The 23,135-nt window shown below is 48.1% G+C and overlaps 1 protein-coding gene across 1 annotated transcript; it reads left to right on the top strand.

Moving 5' to 3' along the window:
• The first annotated feature begins 5,173 nt into the window (after nt 1–5,173).
• Nucleotides 5,174–21,731, top strand: LOC138080743 (putative serine protease 47). The gene is made up of 6 exons (XM_068973609.1): nt 5,174–5,177; nt 6,125–6,409; nt 7,409–7,592; nt 9,034–9,311; nt 11,598–11,758; nt 21,356–21,731. The coding sequence occupies exons 1-6, from the start codon at nt 5,174–5,176 to the stop codon at nt 21,701–21,703; spliced, it is 1,260 nt and encodes a 419-aa protein (XP_068829710.1). The 3' UTR covers nt 21,704–21,731.
• The last annotated feature ends 1,404 nt before the right edge of the window (nt 21,732–23,135 follow it).

Genomic DNA, 23,135 nt, shown 5'->3' with positions numbered 1-23,135 from the left:
CAGGACTGATTTCCTTTAGGATGGACTGGTTGGATCTCCTTGCAGTCCAAGGGACTCTCAAGAGTCTTCTCCAACACCACAGTTCAAAAGCATCAATTAGTCAGCATTCAGCTTTCTATATAGTCCGATTCTCACATCCATACATGACCACTGGAAAAAATATAGCCTTGACTAGACAGACCTTTGTGGGCAAAGTAACATCTCTGCTTTTTAATATTTTGTCTATGTTGGTCATAACTTTTCTTCCAAGGAGCAAGCATCTTTTAAATCCGTGGCTGCAGTCACCATCTGCAGTGACTTTGGAGTGCAAAAAAAATACAGTCTGCCACTGTTTTCACTGTTTCCCCATCTATTTGCCATGAAGTGATGGGATCAGATGCCATGATCTTAGTTTTCTGAAGGTTGAGATTAAGCCAACTTTTTCACTCTCCGCTTTCACTTCCATCACTTTAGTTCTTCTTTGCTTATTGCCATAAGGGTGGTGTCATCTGCATATATGAGGTTATTGATATTTCTCCCAGCAATCTTGATTCCAGCTTGTGTTTCTTCCAGCCCAGCATTTCGCATAATGTACTCTGTACGTAAGTTAAATAAGCAGGGTGACAATATACAGCCTTGACGTACTCCTTTCCCGATTTGGAACCAGTCTGTTGTTTCATGTCCAATTCGAACTGTTGCTTCCTGACCTGCATACAGATTTCTCAAGTGGTCAGGTGGTCTGGTGTTCCCATCTCTTTGAAAATTTTCCACAGTTTGTGGTGATCCACACAGTCAATAAGCAGAAATATATGTTTTTCTGGAACTCTCTTGCTTTTTTGATAATCCAATGGATGTTTGCAATTTGATCTCTGGTTCCTCTGCCTTTTCTAAAACCAGCTTGAACATCTGGAAGTTCATGGTTCACATGCTGTTGAAGCCTGGCTTGGAGAATTTTGAGCATTACTTTGCTAGCATGTGAGATGAGTGCAATTGTGCAGTAGTTTGAACATTCTTTGGTACTGCCTTTCTTTGGGATTGGAATGAAAACTGACCTTTTCCAGTCATATGGCCACTGCTGACTTTTCCAAATTTGCTGGCATATTTAGTGCAGCCCTTTCACAGCATCATCTTTAGGACTTGAAATAGCTCAACTGGAATTTCATCACCTCCACTAGCTTTGTTCGTAGTGATGCTTCCTAAGGCCCACTTGATTTCACATTCCAGGATGTCTGGCTCTAGGTGAGTGATCATGCCATCGTGATTATCTTGGTCGTGAAGATCTTTTTTGTATAGTTCTTCTGTGTATTCTTGCCACCTCTTCTTAATATCCTCTGCTTCTGTTAGGTCCCCAACATTTCTGTTCTTTATTGAGCCCATCTTTGTATGAAATGTTCCCTTGGTATCTCTAACTTTCTTGAAGAGATCTCTAGTCTTTCCCATTCTGTTGTTTTCCTCTATTTCTTTGCATTGATCACTGAGGAAGGCTTTCTTATCTCTCCTTGCTATTCTTTGAAACTCTGCATTCAAATGGCTATATCTTTCCTTTTCTCCTTTGCTTTTCGCTTCTCTTCTTTTCACAGCTATTTGTAAGGCCTCCTCAGATAGCCATTTTGATTTTTTGCATTTCTTTTTCTTTCGATGATCTTGATCTCTGTCTCCTATACAATGCCACAAACCTCCATCCATACTTCATCAGGAACTCTGTCTATCAGATCTAATCCCTTAAATCTATTTCTCACGTCCACTGTATAATCATAAGGGATTTGATTTAGGTCATACCTGAATGGTCTAGTGGTTTTCCCTGCGTTCTTCAATTTAAGTCTGAATTTAAGACTCTACACATGGCCATCACCTGATAGACAATACCGAAATCAGATTGATTATATTATTTGCAGCCAAAGATGGAGAAGCTCTATACAGTCAGCAAAAACAAAACTGGGAGTTGACTGTGGCTCAGATCATGAGATCCTTATTGCCGAATTCCTGTTGAATAGTTTTTAAAAAAATGGGTCACTTCATCCTATAAAGGAAACATGAAACTGAGATGAGCTTCCACTGCTAGAAGAATCCTAAGCCTTCAGAAAAGAATGGAGAACATGTCTAAAGGATTTGAGAATGTCAGAACTGTATTTCCTCAGAGCGGGACTCCCCAGGCTCTCCAAATCTCAGTCCTTAATGCTCTCTCTGGAGAAGGCAATGGCGATCCACTCCAGTACTCTTGCCTCGAAAATCCCATGGACAGAGGAGCCTGGTAGGCTGCAGTCCATGGGGTCGCTAAGAGTCGGACACAACTGAGAGACTTCACTTTCACTCTTCACTTTCATGCACTGGAGAAGGACATGGCAACCCACTCCAGTGTTCTTGCCTGGAGAATCCCAGGGACGGAGGAGCTTGATGGGCTGTCGTCTATGGGGTCGCACAGAGTCGGACACGACTGAAGCGAATTAGCAGCAGCAGGAGCAATGCTCTCTCTCAGGAACAAAGCCTCCCTACTACTAGGGAAATTAAATAAATAGTCTTGATCAGGCTTCAGAGACAAAGCAGATCAGGCTTCTGACCTTGCTTCTAACTTACTTGGACACAGCACTGACTTGAGTGGCTTGATTGCCCTATTGTGAGTGCAAGCTGTGCAGAACCATAGGCAAGACAGGAGACAAGTCTTGAAATTGTTGAGCCTCCGGAGGGACACTGGCCAACCAAGCCCCAGGCTTAACAATATTCCAAGTTTTACATGACAAACAAATAGCATTAGTGTGAAACCTAGCTGAAATTGCTCACAGATTGATGATGGTATCAGTTTGCATCCTGGGATTATAAACTGGAATCCCAAACTGCAATATTTGAAGTCTCACTCATGAAGCAGATGCATTGCCTGGGAACTTTTCCCAACTAGGACTCCAGATATGCTGTGTCAGGGGACTTCCCAGTGCGGTTAATTCTGAATGTTGGTCAAAACCCAATTCGGTGATGTATCCTCTGCTGTTTCTATTTCTCTTCTCTTTTAACATTAGTATATTGAAAGAAAGCTAGATAATTCTCTAATAAATTTTTGTATTATTTATTTATGTATAACAAGTGGCTTATTTTGTTAAGAAATTATTTGAACCTGAGACGAAAGTGAAAACTTTCTGCAAAACACCCACCTTCATCCTTGTCAGTTCACTGATCCCCAGAGGTCCTGTGTATCCCTGAGAAGTTAGGTTTCCATGGAGCTAGACTGGTTGCAGGCCTTCCCTGGTGCCTTAAAAGAAAGAATCCACCTGCAGTGCAGATTGATCCCTGGTTCCCTGAGTTCGATCCCTGGGTGAGGAAGATCCCCTGAAGGAGGAAATGGAAGCACACTGCAGTATTCTTGCCTGGGAAATCCCATGGACTGAGGAGCCTGGCAGGCTGCAGTCCATGAGGTTGCAAAGAATCAGACATGACTGAGCACACACACACAGGTTGGTTGAGACCTAGTGATACAGCTGACCAGATTGATACTCAAGTCCCCACAGCTCCTGGGGAAGTTGGGTTCAGGGACACAAGACTTGTAGACTTTCACCACCTGGACCCAATGTGGAGTTGTCCTTGCCCATCAGCTGTGCCACAGAATAGCCAGCAACACCTGGAGCTGTCCAACTGACTCTCAGGGCCTTTTCCTGAGAGAGCACTTGGTTATCAGACCTCTTATCCAGGAAGCACCATGACTTTTGACTGCTGCCTGTTACACCAACAACACACCTCTGAAGGTTCTCCTCTGCATGCCATCTGTCCACCAGACCCACCCTTCTAGGAGCCCAGATGCCAGGACCCACCACACAAATGCTGAAGGAGTGCCCACGAGCCTAAGGTACAGACATCCCTCTATCCATCTGCATGATTTCTGCTGGGAATCCCCAACAGTGATGGGAATTCTTTGACCCACCTGATAGGAACAACGCAATGATTCAGAAAGATGAGGGTCCTTTCACACATATTGCTTATTTAACTTCTATGCAGAGTATATCATGTGAAATGCCGGGCTGGATGAAGCACAAGCCTGAATCAAGATAGCCGGGAGAAATATCAATAACTTCAGATATGCAGATGACACCACCCTTTTGGTAGAAAGCGAAGAAGAACTAAAGAGCCTCTTGATGAAAGTGAAAGAGTTGGCTAAAATTCAATGTTCAGAAAACTAAAATCATGGCATCTGGTCCCATTACTTCATAGCAAATAGATGGGGAAACAATGGAAACGGTGAGAAACTATTTATTTGGGGCCCCCAAATCACTGCAGATAGTGACTGCAGCCATGAAATTGAAAGCCGCTTGCTCCTTGGAAGAAAAGCTATGAGCAACCTAGACACCACATTAAAAAGCAGACACAATGCTTTGTCAACAGAAGCCTGTCTAGTCAAAGCTAGGGTTTTTCCAGTGGTCATGTATGGATGTGAGAGTTGGACTATAAAGAAAGCTGAGCACTGAAGCACACCAGACTCCTCTGTCCATGGGATTCTCAAGGCAAGAATACTGTGCTGGGGCAGTTGCGGGAGAATCGCCATGCCCTCCTCCAGGGGATCATCCCTACCCAGAGTTAGAACTTGCTTATTTTATGTCTCCTGCATTGGCAGGTGGGTTCTTTACCACTAGCATCACCTGGGAAGCCCAGAAACTGTCATGCTAAGTGATATAAGTCAGACACAGACAAGTATTGTATGATTACACTTCTTTTGGAATCTAAAAGATAAATGAACAAGCATAACAAAACATAAACAGAGTTATAGACAAAGAGAACAAACAGGTGTTTACCAGAAGGGAGAAGACTGGGGGGAAGAAAGCAAAAGCTGAGGGAGATTGAGGTATAAAGTTCCCATGGCAAGAGTTCCGTGGTGGTATAGTGATTAAGAATCCGCCTGCCAATGCAGCAGACATGTGTTCGATTCCTGATCCAGGAAGACAACATGTGCTATGGGGCAACTAAGCCAGTGCACCTCAATTACTGAAGCCTCCATGCCCTAGAACATGTGCTCCACAAGAGAAGCCACAGCAATGAGAAGCCTGCACACCAGAACGAAGAGTCCTACTCCCTGCTCTCTACAACTAGACAAATCCCTCGTGGAGCAACAAAGACCCAGTGGAGCCAAAATAAATTTAAAAAATATATATATATATATATATATATATATATATTTTTTTTTTTAAGTTCTAATTGCCAAATAAATGAGTATGAAATGGGTAAGAAATAACACTGCAGAGAATATAGTGAATAACTATGTCATGCCTTTGTATGGTGACATATCATAACTATTCCTATTATTTTGAAATGTGCAGAAATATCCAATCACTATGTTGTGTAATAGCAACTAACAGCATTGTAGGTCAATTATACTTCAAAAACAAATCCACAGAAAAAGAGATATCAAATTTGTGGTTACAAGAAGCCAGGAATGGGGAGGTAGGGATTAGATAGCTATAGTCAAAGAAACAAGCTTCCAGTTATAAGTTAAGTACTAGGAATGTAATATACAACATGATAAATATAATTAACACTGCCCTATATTATACAGGAAACTTATTAGAGTGAATCCTGAGTTCTCATCATTGGAAACACATTTTTTTTCCTATTTTTTTAATTCTGTACCCATGTGGGTTCACTAAATTTATCAGGATGACCATTTCATGATGCACCCAAGGCACATCACTATGCTGCTACTGCTGCTGCTAAGTCACTTCCATCGTGTCCCACTCTGTGTGACCCCATAGACGGCAGCTCACCAGGCTTCTCTGTCCCTGGGATTCTCCAAGCAGGAATCCTGGAGTGGGTCGCCATTTCCTTCTCCAAATCACTATGCTATGCACCTTAAACTTAAAAGATTGAAAAAAGAAAGAAAAAAAGAATGGACTTAGGTTAATATTAATGTATCAGTACCAGCTCACTACTTGTGACAAACGTGCAGAGTAATGCAAGATCTGATCATTGCGGGAAACGGGGTGAGGAGGAATATTTGAACTCTTTTTATCATCTTTGCCGTTTTTCTGCACATCTAACACTGTTCTAAAACAAAAGGTTTACTTAAGTATAAATCAATAAATTTTTAAAACATTTACTGAAAATCATTGACTTGTCCTTTGTATAAATGAACTTGATGGTTTAAAAATTAAAAGTAGCGCTGTTTATAAAGTTTTCAAGAAGATAGGGGTGGATTGGGGTTGGTCTGGGGCGGGGCCAGAGCAGGGTGGGGTCAGGCTGGGGTCAGTAACCCTGGCAATGGGCGGGGAGGCGGGGATCCCCCAACGCCTAGGCCAGCCCGCGGCTCTTCTCTGGCTGCTGCTGCTGAACGTGGCCACCCGGGAGCTGCGAGGGTCCCCAGCCACGGCCGCCCCCGGCCCGACTGCAGGCGATGGGGGAGCGTTGAGGGGCGGCGCTCCGACTTGGCGAGCACAGCGGTTGGCTCCGGGAGCTACAGGTGAGTTGGGCCTCCATTCGGGCCAAGATCTCCTAGCCTACAGGGCCTGTGGGCGGCCGGCTGTGACCAGGGCCTGGTGAGTCACTAAGTATCATCTTTTCTCTGGCCTTCCCTCCAACCAGGCAGCCCAGAGATCCCCTCCACACAGGTGGGTCAGGCCCTCCACCGTGAGGCCTCTGGGAGGGAAGAGACCCAATTCCTTTGTGGGGCTGTGGGAGTGGGGACTAGTAGGGTCTGCCCTGGAGGTTGGAGGCTGGGTGGAAGAAAGTTCTAGGACTACTGAGTGAACAGGCCTGAGTCCAGGGACCAGGGGTGTCATTCCCCTCACTGAGGCCCTGGGAGCCCAGGCCCTAGACTAGATGCCCAGTCTCAGGGGGCCTGGGCACACTCCTGCCCTCCCGAGTGTGAGTCCTAGAACCAGGGCTGTCCCCATTAGCCCACTCCTTCTTCTTTTAGACATGGAGACTCCTGCAGAGTCAGAGAGGGGAGTGAATTGCCCCAGATCACACAGCACCACAACTTCTGCCTGCAAGTCTCCTCCCTAAGACATGGGGTAGAGTGGAGGGAGCACAGGCCCTTAGAAGCCGTGATCTTGAGAAAGTAATGTTGGTAACTTCTGAGACCTTTAGTTCTTTGATCTACCAGACAAGGCATTGAGGCGAGCGAGGTGAGGGAAGTGAGGTCTGTGCCATGCCCAGCGCTCGGCAGCCTTGCTCAAGGATGTCCACCTGCCTGGAGACGCTCCTGTGAGCTGGTCCCTCCTTGTCCCACCCCCCAGACCCCTGGGTCCTCTTCCCCACAGGGCTTGATGTGTTGTGCTCTGCTGTCCAGTCCTCAGTGGCAGCCAGTGAAGGCAGAGTCCTGTCATTTTGGCTACACCACTAGACGCCTGGCCTTTTGGCTAGACTGCTAGAAGCCTGGCCTTGGTTTTCCCATCTGTGAAGTGGGGAGAGCTTCCTGGTTGTGACATTTGGGGCACCAACAGTGTCTCTATTGTAGGTGGCAGCAGAGTTTCCACGGTGTGCGGGAAATCCAAGGTGATGCGGAGGATCTATGGTGGCCGGGACGTGGAGGCTGGCCAGTGGCCGTGGCAGGCCAGCCTGCGGTCCCAGGGCTCGCACATCTGTGGAGCTGTCCTCATTAACTCCAGCTGGCTTCTTTCCGCTGCCCACTGCTTTCTCAAGTGAGTCTCCCTCCTAGGCTGCCAGCGCAGGCTCTGGCAGGGGAGGGGGATGCAGGGGAAGATGAGAAAAGGGGGATGGTGTCCCATGTCAGCTCCTCTGGGCTTTCCTCTGGGCAGTCTGTGGCCTTCAGAGGCATGTCGTTCCTGCCTTTGGGCTGTGTACCCTCCACCTGGACTGTCCTCCCTGCTCACCTGCCCAGATCCTCCTCATGCTCTGCCCTTGGCCCCTGTGTCCGTTCCCCAACACAGGTGTGCCTCAGGAAAGCGGCAGTGTCAGTCCTCACTGCCATGTGGTGTGGACCCATCTCAGACCACAGCTTCTTCTCAGTGTCCCCATATTTCCAGGTGTCAGACTCTTGGCGGGGGCCTGGGACCACATGTGTGGCCAGCAGCTGGGAGATTCTTATTAGTCCTGCGAAACTGTGCCCAGGAGGAGTCACAGTCACTGGCGTGCATGCAGGGAGCTGTGGTGCCAGGCTGCATAAGGGGGAGGTGGGCTCCCTGGGAGAGTGACAGTGCTGCTCAGAGTCTAATTCACCTAGCCAGGTGGGGCTGGCTCAGTGACTGGCTTCTGAACGGATGAGGAGGGGTCACCAGGGAGTTCAGGCATCACAGCCCAGGTCTGGGCACTGGAGCTTTGAGGGCTCAGAGTTTATCGGCACCTGCTCTGTGCCATGCTCCGTGCAAGACCCTTGGTGGCATCAGGGGTGGCAAATCCCACCTCACCGTGTCTCCATCCTGTCAGAAGGGAAAGCCCAGCATGGATGAGAAGGGCAGAGCAGATGAGGTGGGGGATCAGGAGAAGATGTGTGGAGAGGGAGGCCTTGCTGGAGGGGAAGGGTTGGGTGAGGGGAACATGAGAGAGGGTCTGCAAGTAGATGAGCTGTGAAGACAGTCAGGGAGGTGGGAAGTTTCAGCACCTGTGTTGGGGGAACAAGGCAAAGTTCCATTTCCTGCACCCATTTGCTCATTTATTTAACAAATCTTTTGTCCTTGGAACTAAGTGGAGAAGCAGGCCTTGGGCATGGATGTGTTTAGAGAAAGGGGATGGTTAACAGGAGTGTGGGGCCAGAAGGTGGGTTGTATGGCATCTCGGGTAGGGTAAAGTTAGAGCCTGAACTGAGCCAGAATGCCTGCTGTGTACAATCAGAAGGCCTTCATTTAATGACCTCACCAAGGACCTTTCCAGAACAAGGATTCAGTGCTTCCTCAATTCTAGTGTGTGATGGAGAAGCCAGCCATATGTCTGAAACTGTAAGTAGGGTATCAATTAGCCTCAGGAAAGAAGGGCTCCTGAACATTAGAAATGGGGAGACAAAGGCTGTCTGGTGTCATGTGGGGTGGAGGGGTCCAGAGGCATGTGGGCAGTTAGATGAGGATGCAGGGAAAGAGCTAGTCCCCACTTGGAGATGATGGTGGCAGTGCGCTTTTCCTCCTCCAGGAAATCCAAAGCCCCGGAGAATTACCAGGTTCTGCTAGGAAGCACCCAGCTGTACCAGCACACCCCTCAGACCCGGGAGGTGTCTGTGAGCCGGATTATCACACACCCAGACTTCGAGAAGTTACATCCCTTTGGGAGTGACATTGCCATGTTGCAGCTGCGCTTTCCTGTGAACTTCACCTCCTACGTCATCCCTGCCTGCCTCCCAGTCCCTGGCATGAAGCTCCCCAGTAACTCATCCTGCTGGATAACTGGCTGGGGGATGCTCAACGAGGAAAGTAAGGGGATGTGGGGAGTTGGAGGGGGGATGAGAATGGGGAGGAGGAGGAAGGGGAGAAGGACAGAGGGGCAAAAAAGAGAGGTGTGTCTCCACCTGAGGCGTCCCCAGGCAAAGGTCCCCTTGGCCCACTATGCTTCATTTCCAGAGGACTGAACCATTCTAGTTCTAATTCTGAAAGTGTGTGATTCTAAAGCTTTGGTGTTCCCTAAGTGTAAAACTCTGAAGTCTGGGAATATTTGACTTTGGAATCAAGAATCTGAGTTCTTGAAGTCTTTCTGGTTCTTGATTCCAAGGTTTAAATCAACCATAGATCTGAGATGACTTGATCTAACTCAAAGGTCATGGTTGGGGCCTGACTCCTTCCAGGTCACTGACAAACTCTCTGATTTCCCAGTGCCATAGGAGGTGCTTTGGAAAAGTGGAAAAAAACTCAAATATGACCTCTGACCTCTGAGTCTGCCTGATCAATTTAGAATTATTACAACTTGAGAAGGTTTCACTCTCCAGACCTCACTTTGGTTTTCTCCCAGGTCAGGTCATCTATCTAATTTGTAGACTTGTTAGACAAACTGAGTAACATGAAAAAATTGTATTTTTTAAGATTGAAAGAGAAGAAAAGGAGACCAAAACTTATGAACAAGAGTCTCCACTAAAGAAAGGAGTGTCTATGACTTGGTGAAATGCTTACGATGCCAAATTAGGGAGGGAAAGAATATTTATTTGTCATTATTTGTAGGGTCATAATTTGGTATGGTGTTTCTCTACAGAGGTGCTGCAGGCATTTTGAACAGATGCTGCTTCATTAGGTGGGATGTTCCAGCATCCCTGGTCCTTGCCTATTAGTGTGTCGGTTAACACTCAATAATCATAGGACAAACAACTAGGTCCCCAGAATTCTCACACCACCCACACAACACACATGTATACCACACTTCACACTTCACACACACACACACACACACACACACACACACACACAGACTGGTTCCTCCTGAGGACAGGGACCCTGTCTTTCTTGTTTCAATATCCCAGTCCGTGCCCCAGGCAGGGCCTGGCACCTGGTAGGTATCCCACTGCTGCCCTGGGTGCTTCTTCCCTGGACCTCCAGACTGATCTCGGCTCCCACCCTGTGTGCTCTATGTTACTCTCCATGTAGCCGTTTGAGTATTTGCTTTAGAGCAGGAGTCATGCCAGTTCCCTGCTCATCACCCCCAGTGCCTTCTCATTTCTACTTAAAATAAGGTCACAACTCCCTGCCTTGGCTCTCAGGCCCCATTACTCTCTCTCACCTCCTGCTGCATCCCTCACCCACACCACCCCAGCCAGCAGGCCTCCTTCCTGCCTTGACGATGCCAAGGCCATTCCCACCTCAGGTCTCCACCTTGGCTGTCTCCCTGGATGCATTTACTCTCCCAACTAACCTTGTCATGACTTGTTTCTTTACATATACAACTCAGCTGCCCCTCTGAGGAGTTTACTTGATCATGTGAGCTAAAATAGGCAACCCCTAATGGCACATCTTCCTGTTATATTTCCTTTATACCACTTATTAGATCTAAAGTAATGCTATTTATTTACTTCATTTACCCTGTCTGCCGCAACTAAAATATTCCCCTGTATCATTAGTTAAAAGATACTTAGCACGAGGATAGAGCAATAAATGAGTAATTGAATGATGAATAAATCAGTGATTGGATGAGAGAATGGATGGGAGAAGGAGGGAGTATGAGTGGGTGGAAGGGAAGATGGTTGGGCGGGTGGGTGAAAGGGTGGTGGAGAGAGATGCAGTGAGTGGTCTATTGCTGGAGGCGAGAATGGAGGGATGGATGAAGAGATGAGTGTATAAGCAAATTTATGGAAGGGTGAGTGGGTGAATGGGACATGAGGAAAGATAGGTAGATGGATGGAGGGACAAGTGAATGGAAAGCCAGGTTAATGATAGACAAAAGGTGAGTGGATGAGATGGTTTGTGACAGGGTAGATAGATTGGTGAATGGTTGCTAAGCACCAGTGAGTGGCATGTGTTGGAGGGATTTGCCTTTTTCCTTTGTGGAATAGGAGGAGTGTAGTTTGTTGCTATGAAATAGGTGGAGGGAATAGGATGAGTTTGGAAACGTTTGAGAAACACGGGAGGGCTTATTAGGCATAGGTAGAAGACTGAAACAAGGATGAAAGCTCAGCTGTGCAGAGAAAACCTCATGTTGAGGGGCAGTGCTGACTGGTAAGGCAGAGCTCTGTAGCTCGGCTACAGCATCCTTCCCTGATTTTCTTCTTATCCTCACAGCACCTCTGCTCAAACCCTTCCATCTCCAGGAGGGTAAGGTGAGCCTCATTGAGAACAAGTTCTGTAATATGTTATATGGATTTGCGAAAGGCAAGAACCTCTCTGTGCAGGAGGACATGCTGTGTGCTGGGGACTTCTCCACAGGAAAGTCCATCTGCCAAGTGAGTAAGGTCCTTTCTGTTTCCCCTGCTGGTCTCAGGGCCTCGGTTTCTCTGGGGAGGGGCTGTGTTGCCTCTGCTCTCTTTGTGGAGCCCCTGGGACTTCCCGTTTCCTCCTCCATGCGTCTTCCTGGGCTCCATCCCTTGGCAGTGTCCCCCAGGTCAACCCCCCTTCCTAACTCCCTTGCTCATGAGGGCATCGACAGCATCTATTCTTGAGGCATATATTAAAGTGTTTATTGAAGTGTAACATACATACAAAAGAGTATATCCATGCTCTTTTCATAAGTTGGATAAATGTTCACATAGTGAGGCAACATGTGATCAGTACCCCAGAGGCCCCGCTCACACCTCCTTCCTGTCACCAACACCCAACACAAACCACCATCTTCACCTGTAATACCTTAGATTAGATTCTGAATGTTCTGTAAATAGAATGTATTTCCAGTTGTCAACCTTTCTTGTCTTAACGTTGTATTTGTGAGATTCGTCCATACTGTTGCCTGTAGTTGTAGTGTGTTCAGTCTTCTTACTCTATCGGACGCTCCTCTGTCCACTGAATCCTATGATCAGGTACACTGTAATGCATATTTTTGTACTTTCCAAATTTTTCATTTCATTTCACTTCCAAATGTTTTATCTTCTATTTCACAAAACCCTTGAGTAGAATTATTGGATTAAAAGGTACATGTATATTAAACTTTGGCAGATGTTACCAACCTTCTCCAAAGTGGTTCACCATTTCCACTCATTCAAGCAGTGGATGAGAGTTCATATTCTCACCAATACTTAGCACTTTCCATCTTTTCTTATTTTCATAATTATTGTGGTTGATGAATTAAATGTACTTTTGCATATTTACTATCTTTGGACATATTTTTCTGTAACATTTCCTTTCAGGGTTTTTCTCCCCTCTCACTTCTCTGTTGGGTTGCCTGTCTCTTCCTTTAGGGGCTCTTTGTGCATTTTACATATTCCAGATATCAGTCTGCTGCTGGATATTTGTTTTTGGGGGTTTTGGTTTTGCTTTGTTTGTTTGTTTTGCCTGTGTTGGCTGGGTGTTAGTTGTGACAGGCAGGCTTTCCATTGCAGCGTGTGGGCTTCCCTTTAGTTACAGCATGCGCGCTTCAGAGCGTATGGGCTCAGCAGCTGCAGTATGTGGGCTTAGCTGCCTTGGGGCATGTGGGATCTTAGTTCTCTCACCAGGGATTGAACCTGCATCCTCTGCATTGGAAGGCAGATTCATAACCACTGGACCACCAAGGAAGTCCCACTGTTGGATATTTGATTGTGAAGCTTTTTTTCCACTCTCTGTGGTGCCTTTTTATAGGTGAGAAAACAAGCCTGGAGAGGGAAAGTGGCTACCCTAAAATAAGACACCACAACTTGGGCCCCTTTGTTCTGATTCCAAGCCTAACCTGACCTCTACCACATCATCCTCAGGGCCCAGGCTCCCAAGCTGGCATCATGTGCTGATTCTTCCATAGATGGTGTCGTAGAGTGGAGGGGAAGTGTTAGGGTTCTGGAGTTAGAGACACTGCACCAGCATGTGACCTTGGGTGGTCTTTTCAACTTCTGAGCCTGTGTCCTCATTCATAGCGTAGGGTGTTGAGGCCTCCGTCACGGGATTGTTGCAAGGATAGTATAGTAGGTTGGATAGTGTCTCCTAAATTTGTGTCTTCTAAATCTCAGAATGTGACCTTATTTAGAATTAGGTCTTTGCAGAGACGATTGTTGAGAATCACAAGATGAGACCTTGCTGAATTTAGAGTGAAAGAAGAGAGTGAAAAAGTTGGCTTAAAGCTCACATTCAGAAAACGGAGATCATGGCATCTGGTCCCATCACTTCATGGGAAATAGATGGGGAAACAGTGGAAACAGTGTCAGACTTTATTTCTGGGGGCTCCCAAATCACTGCAGATGGTGACTGCAGCCATGAAATTAAAAGATGCTTACTCCTTGGAAGAAAATTTATGACCAACCTAGATAGCATATTGAAAAACAGAGACATTACTTTGCCAACAAAGATCCGTCTAGTCAAGGCTATGGTTTTTCCAGTGGTCATGTATGGATGTGAGAGTTGGACTGAGAAGAAAGTTGAGCGCTGAAGAATTGATGCTTTTGAACTGTGATGTTGGAGAAGACTCTTGAGAGTCCCATGGACTGCAAGGAGATCCAACCAGTCCATTCTAAAGGAGATCAGCCCTGGGTGTTCTTTGGAAGGAATGATGCTAAAACTGAAACTCCAGTACTTGGGCCACCTCATGCGAAGAGTTGACTCATTGGAAAAGACTCTGATGCTGGGAGGGATTGGGGGCAGGAGGAGAAGGGGACGACCGAGGATGAGATGGCTGGATGGCATCAATGACTCGATGAACGCGAGTCTGAGTGAACTCCGGGAGATGGTGATGGACAGGGAGGCCTGGTGTGCTGCAGTTCATGGGGTCGCAAAGAGTTGGACATGACTGAGCGACTGAACTGACTGAACTGACTAAATCCAGTGACTTGTTTTCTCATAGAAAGACGGAGAGACACAGATAGTTGATTTCAGACATCTGACTTCTAGAACTGTGAGAAGATCAATTTCTGTTGATTTCAGAGGAGTTAGCCAGTCTGTGGTGATATGCTTTGGCATGCCAGGAAATGCACATAGGAGGGATGAGATGCACCTGGCCCACAGGATGGCCTCACAGACAGCTGTTTTCATGGCGGCCCAGTGAGCTGCTGAGCCAGAGGGGAGAAGCTTGGCCCCTTGCCCTCCTTGTAGGAGGTGGACCCAGGTTTCTTGGTTCCCAGTCCACAGCCAGTGGTATGAACTGTCTGGCTGTCTGGCCTGGCCTGTCCTTCTCACAGAGTCAGCTGCACCCGAAGGTGAAACAAAGGGCTCAGACCCCGAGTCCCCATCTGCTGTCACCCGAGACCTCCCTTCCAGCCTGCAGAGGTCATGCCCACGGAGCTCAGGGCTGGAACCCTTTGTCTCCTTGCCTGCTGGACATCCATAGTGCCCCTTGAGCCCACTCCTCCTCTCGTTTCGTCCCAGGCTGAGGACAGCACTGAGATGGACCCCCAAGAGCCAAGGCATTAGATGACCCCCCTCCTCCCTCTCTTAGCCTTTCAGTCACCACAGCCTACCTGAGACACTCCATCTAGACTCATCTGCTGCCGCATCACCTGCTCCAGCCCCCACCCTGAAACCCAGGCCCCTCTCCTCTCCTTGGAAGTACCCCTCCCCCTGTGCAGGGCACTCAGAAACAGGTCTGAGGAGAGACAGGCCACAGAGGCATTCAATGCTCAGACTGCGGGGCAGGAGAGCCCTGGTTTCAGTATTCGATCTGTCATTTACTGGGATTGTGACCTTAGCTAAGTTTCCTCACCCATGAAATGGGGTTGCTAACAGCCTCCTCTTAATAGGGTCCCTGTAGAAAGTTTAATACTGTGCCTGACATTCAGTAGGTACTTAGCAAGTTTTTCATACGGTTCATGGGGTTCTCAAGGAAAGGATACTGAAGTGGCTTGCCATTCCCTTCTCCAGTGGACCACATTCTGCCAGACCTTTCCACTATGACCCACCTGTCTTGGGTTGCCCTGAGGGCAGGCTTAGTTTCATTGAGTTAGACAAGGCTGGGGTCCTAGTGTGATTAGATTGACTAGTTTTCTGTGAGTATGGTTTCAGTGTGTCTGCCCTCTGATGCCCTCTTGCAACACCTACCATCTTACTTAGGTTTCTCTTACGTTGGGCGTGGGGTATCTCTTCACGGCTGCTCCAGGAAAGCACAGCTGCTGCTCCTTACCTTGGATGAGGAGTATCTCATTCCACCACCCTTCCTGACCTTCAGCGTGGGATGGCTCCTCTAGGCCCTCCTGTGCCCGCACAGCCACCACTCCTTGAAAAAGCAAAATGATAGGATACTGAAAGAGGTACTCCCCAGGTCAGTAGGTGCCCAATATGCTACTGAAGGTCAGTGGAGAAATAATTCCAGAAAGAATGAAGGGATGGAGCCAAAGCAAAAACAATACCCAGCTGTGGATGTGAATGGTGATAGAAGCAAGGTCCGATGCTGTAAAGAGCAATATTGCATAGGAACCTGGAATGTCAGGTCCATGAATCAAGGCAAATTGGAAGTGGTCAAACGAGATGGCAGGAGTGAACGTTGACATTCTAGGAATCAGTGAACTAAAATGGACTGGCATGGGTGAATTTAACTCAGATGACCATTGTATCTACTACTGCGGGCAGGAATCCATCAGAAGAAATGGAGTAGCCATCATGGTCAACAAAAGAGTCCAAAATGCAGTACTTGGATGCAATCTCAAAAATGACAGAATGATCTCTGTTCGTCTCCAAGGCAAACCATTCAATATCACGGTAATACAAGTCTATGCCACAACCAGTAATGCTGAAGAAGCTGAAGTTGAACGGTTTTATGAAGACCTACAAGACCTTTTAGAAGTAACACCCAAAAAAGATGTCCTTTTCATTATAGGGGACTGCAATGCAAAAGTAGGAAGTCAAGAAACACCTGGAGTAATAGGCAAATTTGGCCTTGGAATGCAGAATGAAGCAGGGCAAAGACTAATAGAGTGTTGCCAAGAAAATGCACTGGTCATAGCAAACACCCTCTTCCAACAACACAAGAGAAGACTCTACACATGGACATCACCAGATGGTCAACACCGAAATCAGATTGATTATATTCTCTGCAGCCAAAGATGGAGAAGCTCTATACACTCAACAAAAACAAGACCAGGAGCTGACTGTGGCTCAGATCATGAACTCCTTATTACCAAATTCAGACTGAAGTTGAAGAAAGCAGGGAAAACCACTAGACCATTCAGGTATGACCTAAATCCCTTATGATTATACAGTGGAAGTGAGAAATAGATTTAAGGGCCTAGATCTGATAGGTAGAGTGCCTGATGAACTATGGACTGAAGTTGTTGACATTGTACAGGAGACAGGGATCAAGACCATCCCCATGGAAAAGAAATGCAAAAAAGCAAAATGCCTGTCTGGGGAGGCCTTACAAATAGCTGTGAAAAGAAGAGAAGTGAAAAGCCAAGGAGAAAAGGAAAGCTATAAGCATCTGAATGCAGAGTTCCAAAGAATAGCAAGAAGAGATAAGAAAGCCTTCTTCAGCGATCAATGCAAAAAATAGAGGAAAACAACAGAATGGGAAAGACTAGAGATCTCGTCAAGAAAATTAGAGATACCAAGGCAATATTTCATGCAAAGATGGGCTCTATAAAGGACAGAAATGGTTGGGACCTAACAGAAGCAGAAGATATTAAGAAGAGATGGCAAGAATACACAGAACTATACAAAAAAGATCTTCATGACCCGGATAATCACGATGGTGTGATCACTCATCTAGAGTCAGACATCCTAGAATGTGAAGTCAAGTGGGCCTTAGAAAGCATCACTACAAACAAAGCTAGTGGAGGTGATGGAATTCCAGTTGAGCTATATCAAATCCTGAGAGATGATGCTGTGAAAGTGCAGCACTCAATATGCCAGCAAATTCAGAAGACTCAGCAGTGGCCACAGGACTGGAAAAGGTCAGTTTTCATTCCAATCCCAAAGAAAGGCAATGCCAAAGAATGCTCAAACTACCACACAATTGCACTCATCTCACACGCTAGTAAAGTAATGCTCAAAATTCTCCAAGGCAGGCTTCAGCAATACTTGAACCATGAACTTCCAGATGTTCAAGCTGGTTTTAGAAAAGGCAGAGGAACCAGAGATCAAATTGCCAACATCCACTGGATCATCAAAAAAGCAAGAGAGTTCCAGAAAAACATCTATTTCTGCTTTATTGACTATGCCAAAGGCTTTGATTGTGTGGATCACAATAAACTGCGGAAAATTCTGAAAGAGATGGGAATACCAGACCACCTAACCTGCCTCTTGAGAAATCTGTATGCAGGCCAGGAAGCAACAGTTAGAACTGGACATGGAACAACAGACTGGTTCCAAATAGGAAAAGGAGTACGTCAAGGCTGTATATTGTCACCCTGCTTATTTAACTTATATGCAGAGTACATCATGAGAAACACTGGACTGGAAGAAACACAAGCTGGAATCAAGATTGGCAGGAGAAATCTCAATAACCTCAGATATGCAGATGACACCACTCTTATGGCAGACATTGAAGAGGAACTAAAAAACCTCTTGATGAAAGTGAAAGAGGAGAGTGAAAAAGTTGGCTTAAAGCTCAACATTCAGAAAACGAAGATCATAGCATCCAGTCTCATCACTTCTTGGGAAATAGATGGGGAAACAATGGAAACAGTGTCAGGCTTTATTTTTGGGGGGCTCCCAAATCACTGCAGATGGTGACTGCAGCCATGAAATTAAAAGACTCTTAGTCCTTGGAAGAAAAGTTATGACCAACCTAGATAGCATATTCAAAAGCAGAGACATTACTTTGCTGACTAAGGTCTGTCTAGTCAAGGCTATGGTTTTTCCAGTGGTCATGTATGGATGTGAGAGTTGGACTGTGAAGAAAGCTGAGCACCGAAGAATTGATGCTTTTGAACTGTGGTGTTGGAGAAGACTCTTGAGAGTCCCTTGGACTACAAGGGAATCCAACCAGTCCATTCTAAAGGAGATCAGCCCTGGGATTTCTTTGGAAGGAATGATGCTAAAGCTGAAACTCCAGTACTTTGGCCACCTCATGCGAAGAGTTGACTCATTGGAAAAGACTTTGATGCTGGGAGGGATTGGGGGCAGGAGAAGAAGGGGACCACCGAGGATGAGATGGCTGGATGGCATCATGGACTCGATGGACACAAGTCTAAGTGAACTCCGGGAGTTGGTGATGGACAGGGAGGCCTGGCGTGCTGCAATTCATGGGGTCACAGAGTCAGAGACGACTGAGTGACTGAACTGAAGCTGAACTAGCAAGTTTTGGCTTTCAATATCCTGGCCTGTTCTGTCTCCTTCTACCAGGATTGTACCTGTTCTTCTGGGCCTGTCTTGGACCTGTCCTCTCACCCAAGGTAGAATTCACTGCCCTGGCCCCATCCAACACATATACACACAGTACACAACACACACACACACACACACACACACACACTGCCTTGGTTTGCTCTGTCTCTTCAATAGTGCAAACCACAGCTCACTTTCCATGGGATACACTAGTGTTGGGGCTTCCCACTAGTGCTGAGAGCTCCCTAGGGTGCAGGAGGCTTTTGGAGCCCTTCCCATCTCCCACAGACTGGCCTAGATTTCACCATAATATCAGCAACCATGAGGCTTATCTGCACGAATCCTGGAGCCCTGTGGTAGACAGGGACCAGGCCTTCCCCTGGCCTTGAACAGCTCAGGGAGGGTACACTGTGGGGAAGGCCAAGGGCAACCCAGGTGGGGACACCAGAAGGGAAGAACTGAGTTGATGATGGCACATTCCCAATGTCCAAGAAGCCCCTGGTGTGACTTTCTTGGTGCTTTGGTGACATCACCTTAAATTGGTGGCTCAGACAACAGAATGTATTATCTTACATTTCTGGAGGTCAGAGTCTAAAATCAAGGTGTGGGCCTGGCTGCTCCCTTCTGGAGGCTCTAGGAGAAAACGTTTTCTTGCTTTTTCTATCTTTTTAGAGGTCCCCAGCACTCCTCGGCTCATGGCCCCTTCCTGCGTCACCAAATCACGTTGCTCTCCCTCTGCTCCTGTCATCACATCTCCTCCTCTGACTCTGACCTCCTGCTTCCCTCTTTCCTCATGAGTACCTTTGTGTTTATGCTGGATCCAACCAGATCATCCAGGATAATCTTCCTATTTCCTGATCCTCGACTCCATCACAGCTGCTGAGTCCCTTTTGCCGTGTAAGGTAACACAGCCCCAGGTTCTGCTGATGAGGATGGCCGTCCTTGAGGGTTACTTTTGGCTAGCCACACCATGTACCCTTCTCCTTCCTTCAAGTCACCACTTCCCCCACCCCTCCCTCTCAGCTGGAGAGCTTGCTTCCTATTTCACTGAGAACTTCAAAGCATTCTGTTGGACAAAATGCCATTCATCTTCCCAGTCCAGTGGGCATCTTCCATCTCTCCTGAGCCTCCTGGCCCATTGTACCCAGTCCCTCCTGGAGCTCTGGGTGTCCAGAGGCTCCCTTGCTCCATGTCTTGTCTCCGCTTTCACGGCTCTCGTATAAATGTGCAGTGGCACTCTCCTTCCCGCTACTGCCCAGTTTCTCTGCCTCCTTTCCCCCAGAGACTCCTCCTAATAGCCCTGGATCTAACTCACTCTACCCAGGAGTGTCCCCAGTACCACCAGAGCCACATGGCCAATGTCCCTGGGGACCTGTCTTGCCAGATACACCCGTGGCCCCAAATCCTCCTCTCACTCGGCACTTGACCAAGTGTCACTGCCATTTCCTGGGCACCAGGACCAGCCAGCTACTCCACTCTGCACCTGGTCCCCTCCCTGCCCACCTCTGAATGCTGGAGACCCCGGGGCTATACCTCCCCTCCACACCGCCTCCCTGAGATAGGCTCAGTTCTCCATGGGCGTCAACTCCAACCCCCACCATAAGGCCCTGGGAATCCGAGTCCCGTCTACCCCCCTCGCTTCCCACATGTCATTGCTCTTCCTCCCACCCACCTGGCCATCCCTCCTCTCCTCGTCTGCACTCACTGCTCCCTCTGCTCCAGCATCAGAAAGTTGGGTTGTCCCATTTGGACTCTCAGCTTGGGAAAGCTCTATGTTTCCACCCTATGAAATGCCTTTCCCTTCCTCTCCTGTCCCTTCCATGTGTTGTTACCACATGTCACATCTGACAATGACAGGCTGGTTGCCTTATTTACAATAACTCCATGAAAGAGGAACCTTGACATTTCACCCCTGTGCCCAGGGCAGAAGCTTCCCTGGATGCTGGATGTGCGTGTTAGACAAGCGTATGGAAGGCAGCAAGCACAGCTATCCTGCTCCTCTCACCCTGCCTCCAAGGATGACACCTTCCCTTTGGGTGATGAAGTGAGAGATTTCCACCCAGGTGGTCCTGCCCTGACAGCATTTCAAGACTCCAGTAACTCCTAGCAGCTTTCAGGGGACCCTAGCAGCTTTCATTGCTCTCTGAGTAATACAGGCTGCCTCCCCCAGGCCTGGGTATGGGCACTTTCTGAAGATGCTCAACCAAGAATTTGAGAGAAAACTAAAGGACTGACTAATTGAGTGAAAAAGGAGGCGGACCTGGGTGGACATGTGCTGCTGCAGCTCAGAATTTGCAAGATCCAGGTCTGCAGCAGCTTCAGCTGGTTCCACTCTCAGACCAGCCTTCTTGAGCTCATATCCTGCAGCTGTCTGTCCCTTCTCGGCCTTGGACAGTGCTTTGTCCCTGGCCACCACACCCTCCCTGGGCATAGCATCCATATATTGATGGATATAGATCTGTGATTGTTTTGAGGGTCAATCAGGACTTCCTGAAGCATGATTCCAGTGCCTGCCTGCATGGCTTAATTGGGCTGATCTGCAGTGGGAAGTTGGTGCTTGGAATTTCACAGAATGAGGCTGGAGGGCAGAGACTCATAAGCCCCACCCTGCTACCTGGTCTTCTCAGAACTGGCTCAGTCACCCACGTGAACTCCCATTTCTTTCCTAGGGCGATTCCGGGGGCCCCCTCGTCTGTGACTTCATCGGTTCCTGGGTTCTGATGGGGCTGGCCAGCTGGAGTTTTGACTGCCGACACCCCATCTACCCCAGCATCTTCACCAATGTCGCCTACTTCACCAACTGGATCGAAGAGATCCAGAGACTCACACCCCACCCTGAGCCCATGTCTGCTCTTACACCGCTCCCTGAGCCCACGTCCACTCCTCCACAGACCCAGTTTCCACACCAGTCTCTGCAGGCTGCCGCCTCGTCTGTGCTGGGCACAGCCTTTGGGCCTCCACAGACCTGGCCCCTGCTGCTGTTCCTGCTTGGTTCCCCGAGGCAAACCATGCGGTGATGCGCCAAGCCCCTCAGCTCCTGCTCTGTGCCTCAGGCTCCAGCCTCCTCACTGGAACCTTCCCCTCTCCCCTCCCCCAGCCCCGTCACTCTCAGTGGTCCCTTCTTGGCTTCCCTGTCTACCAGCTGTGACCCCCACAATCCAAGCTTGAAAAGCCAAATAAAAACAAATGAAAGAGTCATCCTGATTCTGTCTTGGGGCCCTATTGCTCCTCCTGATCCTCAGCACTCAGCCCTTCTCTTGAGGTCTGTCGTCTGATTCCCTGGACAAGCAAACAGGAACCGGCAGGAACATTACAGCAGGAGGAGGCAGGGGTGGGGACTCTGAAGGAGTCCAGCTGGGGAGAGAGAAGGGTGTCTTCCTACCATGGAAATGCACAGGCCTCAGAGGAAGAACATCAGTCAGCTCCAGTTGCCGTAACAAATATCACAGGCAATGTGTTCTAGACAACACGCATTTATCATCTCACGGTTCCGGAGCCCAGCAGCCTGAGGCCTCTCGCCTTGGCTTGTAGACACCATCTTCTCCCTGTCCTCACACTGCCTTCCCTCTGTGTGTCTGTGTCCACGTTTCCCCTTCTTAAAAGGGCACCAGTCATATTAGATTAGGACCCAACCTAGTGGGTCCTATTTTAACTGAGTTATCTCTTTAAAAGCTCTACTCCAAATAAAGTCACATTCTGGGGACCTCTGGTTGTCCAGAGGTTTAATCCAGGCTGCCACTGAGTGGGATGTGGGTTCAGTCCCTGGGTGGAGAGCCAAGATCCCATTTGCTGGACTGCACAGCCAAAAGAAAGTCACATTCTGAGGTGCTGGAGGTTAGGACTCAACATAAGAATTTGGGGTACACAATTCAGCCCGTAATAGGAAGTAAGACATATCGTCAGGTGTCTGTAGTGCAGGGGAGTAAGGTAGTGAAGCATCACTCCCCGGGTTTGGAGGAGGGAGGAGCTCCTCCTGGTGGAGGTAGAGGGAAGTTCCCAGAGTCCAGGACAATTGAGTTGAACTGGAGTATAATGACCCAGGCCATAAAGAAGGGAGTTCCAGCCTGCAGCACAGAAGGCTCTTGAATGTGGGGGATCTAGGAGACTGAGCTGGAGACAGGACGAGGAGGCCCTTGTCAGGCCGCGAGCTGAGGTCCAGTCTGGCAGTCCTCACATCTCTGATCCTAGAGTAGACTCCCAGAATCTCCCTCAGCCATCCCCATGCTCCCTCAACCACTTCCATGGCCCCTCCCCCTCCCCCATGTCCCCTTATCCACCCCCACGTCCCCTCACCCACACCCATGTCCCCTCATCCACCCTCACATCCCCTCACCCACACCCCTGTCCCCTCACCCACTCCATGGTGCTTCACCCACCCCCACATCCCCTCACCCATCCCCACATCCTCTCACCCACCCCCACGTCCCCTCACCCATCCCCATGGTCCCT

This window comes from Capricornis sumatraensis, chromosome 6 (assembly GCF_032405125.1).
Source record: "Capricornis sumatraensis isolate serow.1 chromosome 6, serow.2, whole genome shotgun sequence".
Lineage (NCBI taxonomy): Eukaryota > Metazoa > Chordata > Mammalia > Artiodactyla > Bovidae > Capricornis > Capricornis sumatraensis.
The sequence above is the reverse complement of the archived record's forward strand: the minus strand, read 5'-3'. Positions and strand labels throughout refer to the sequence as shown.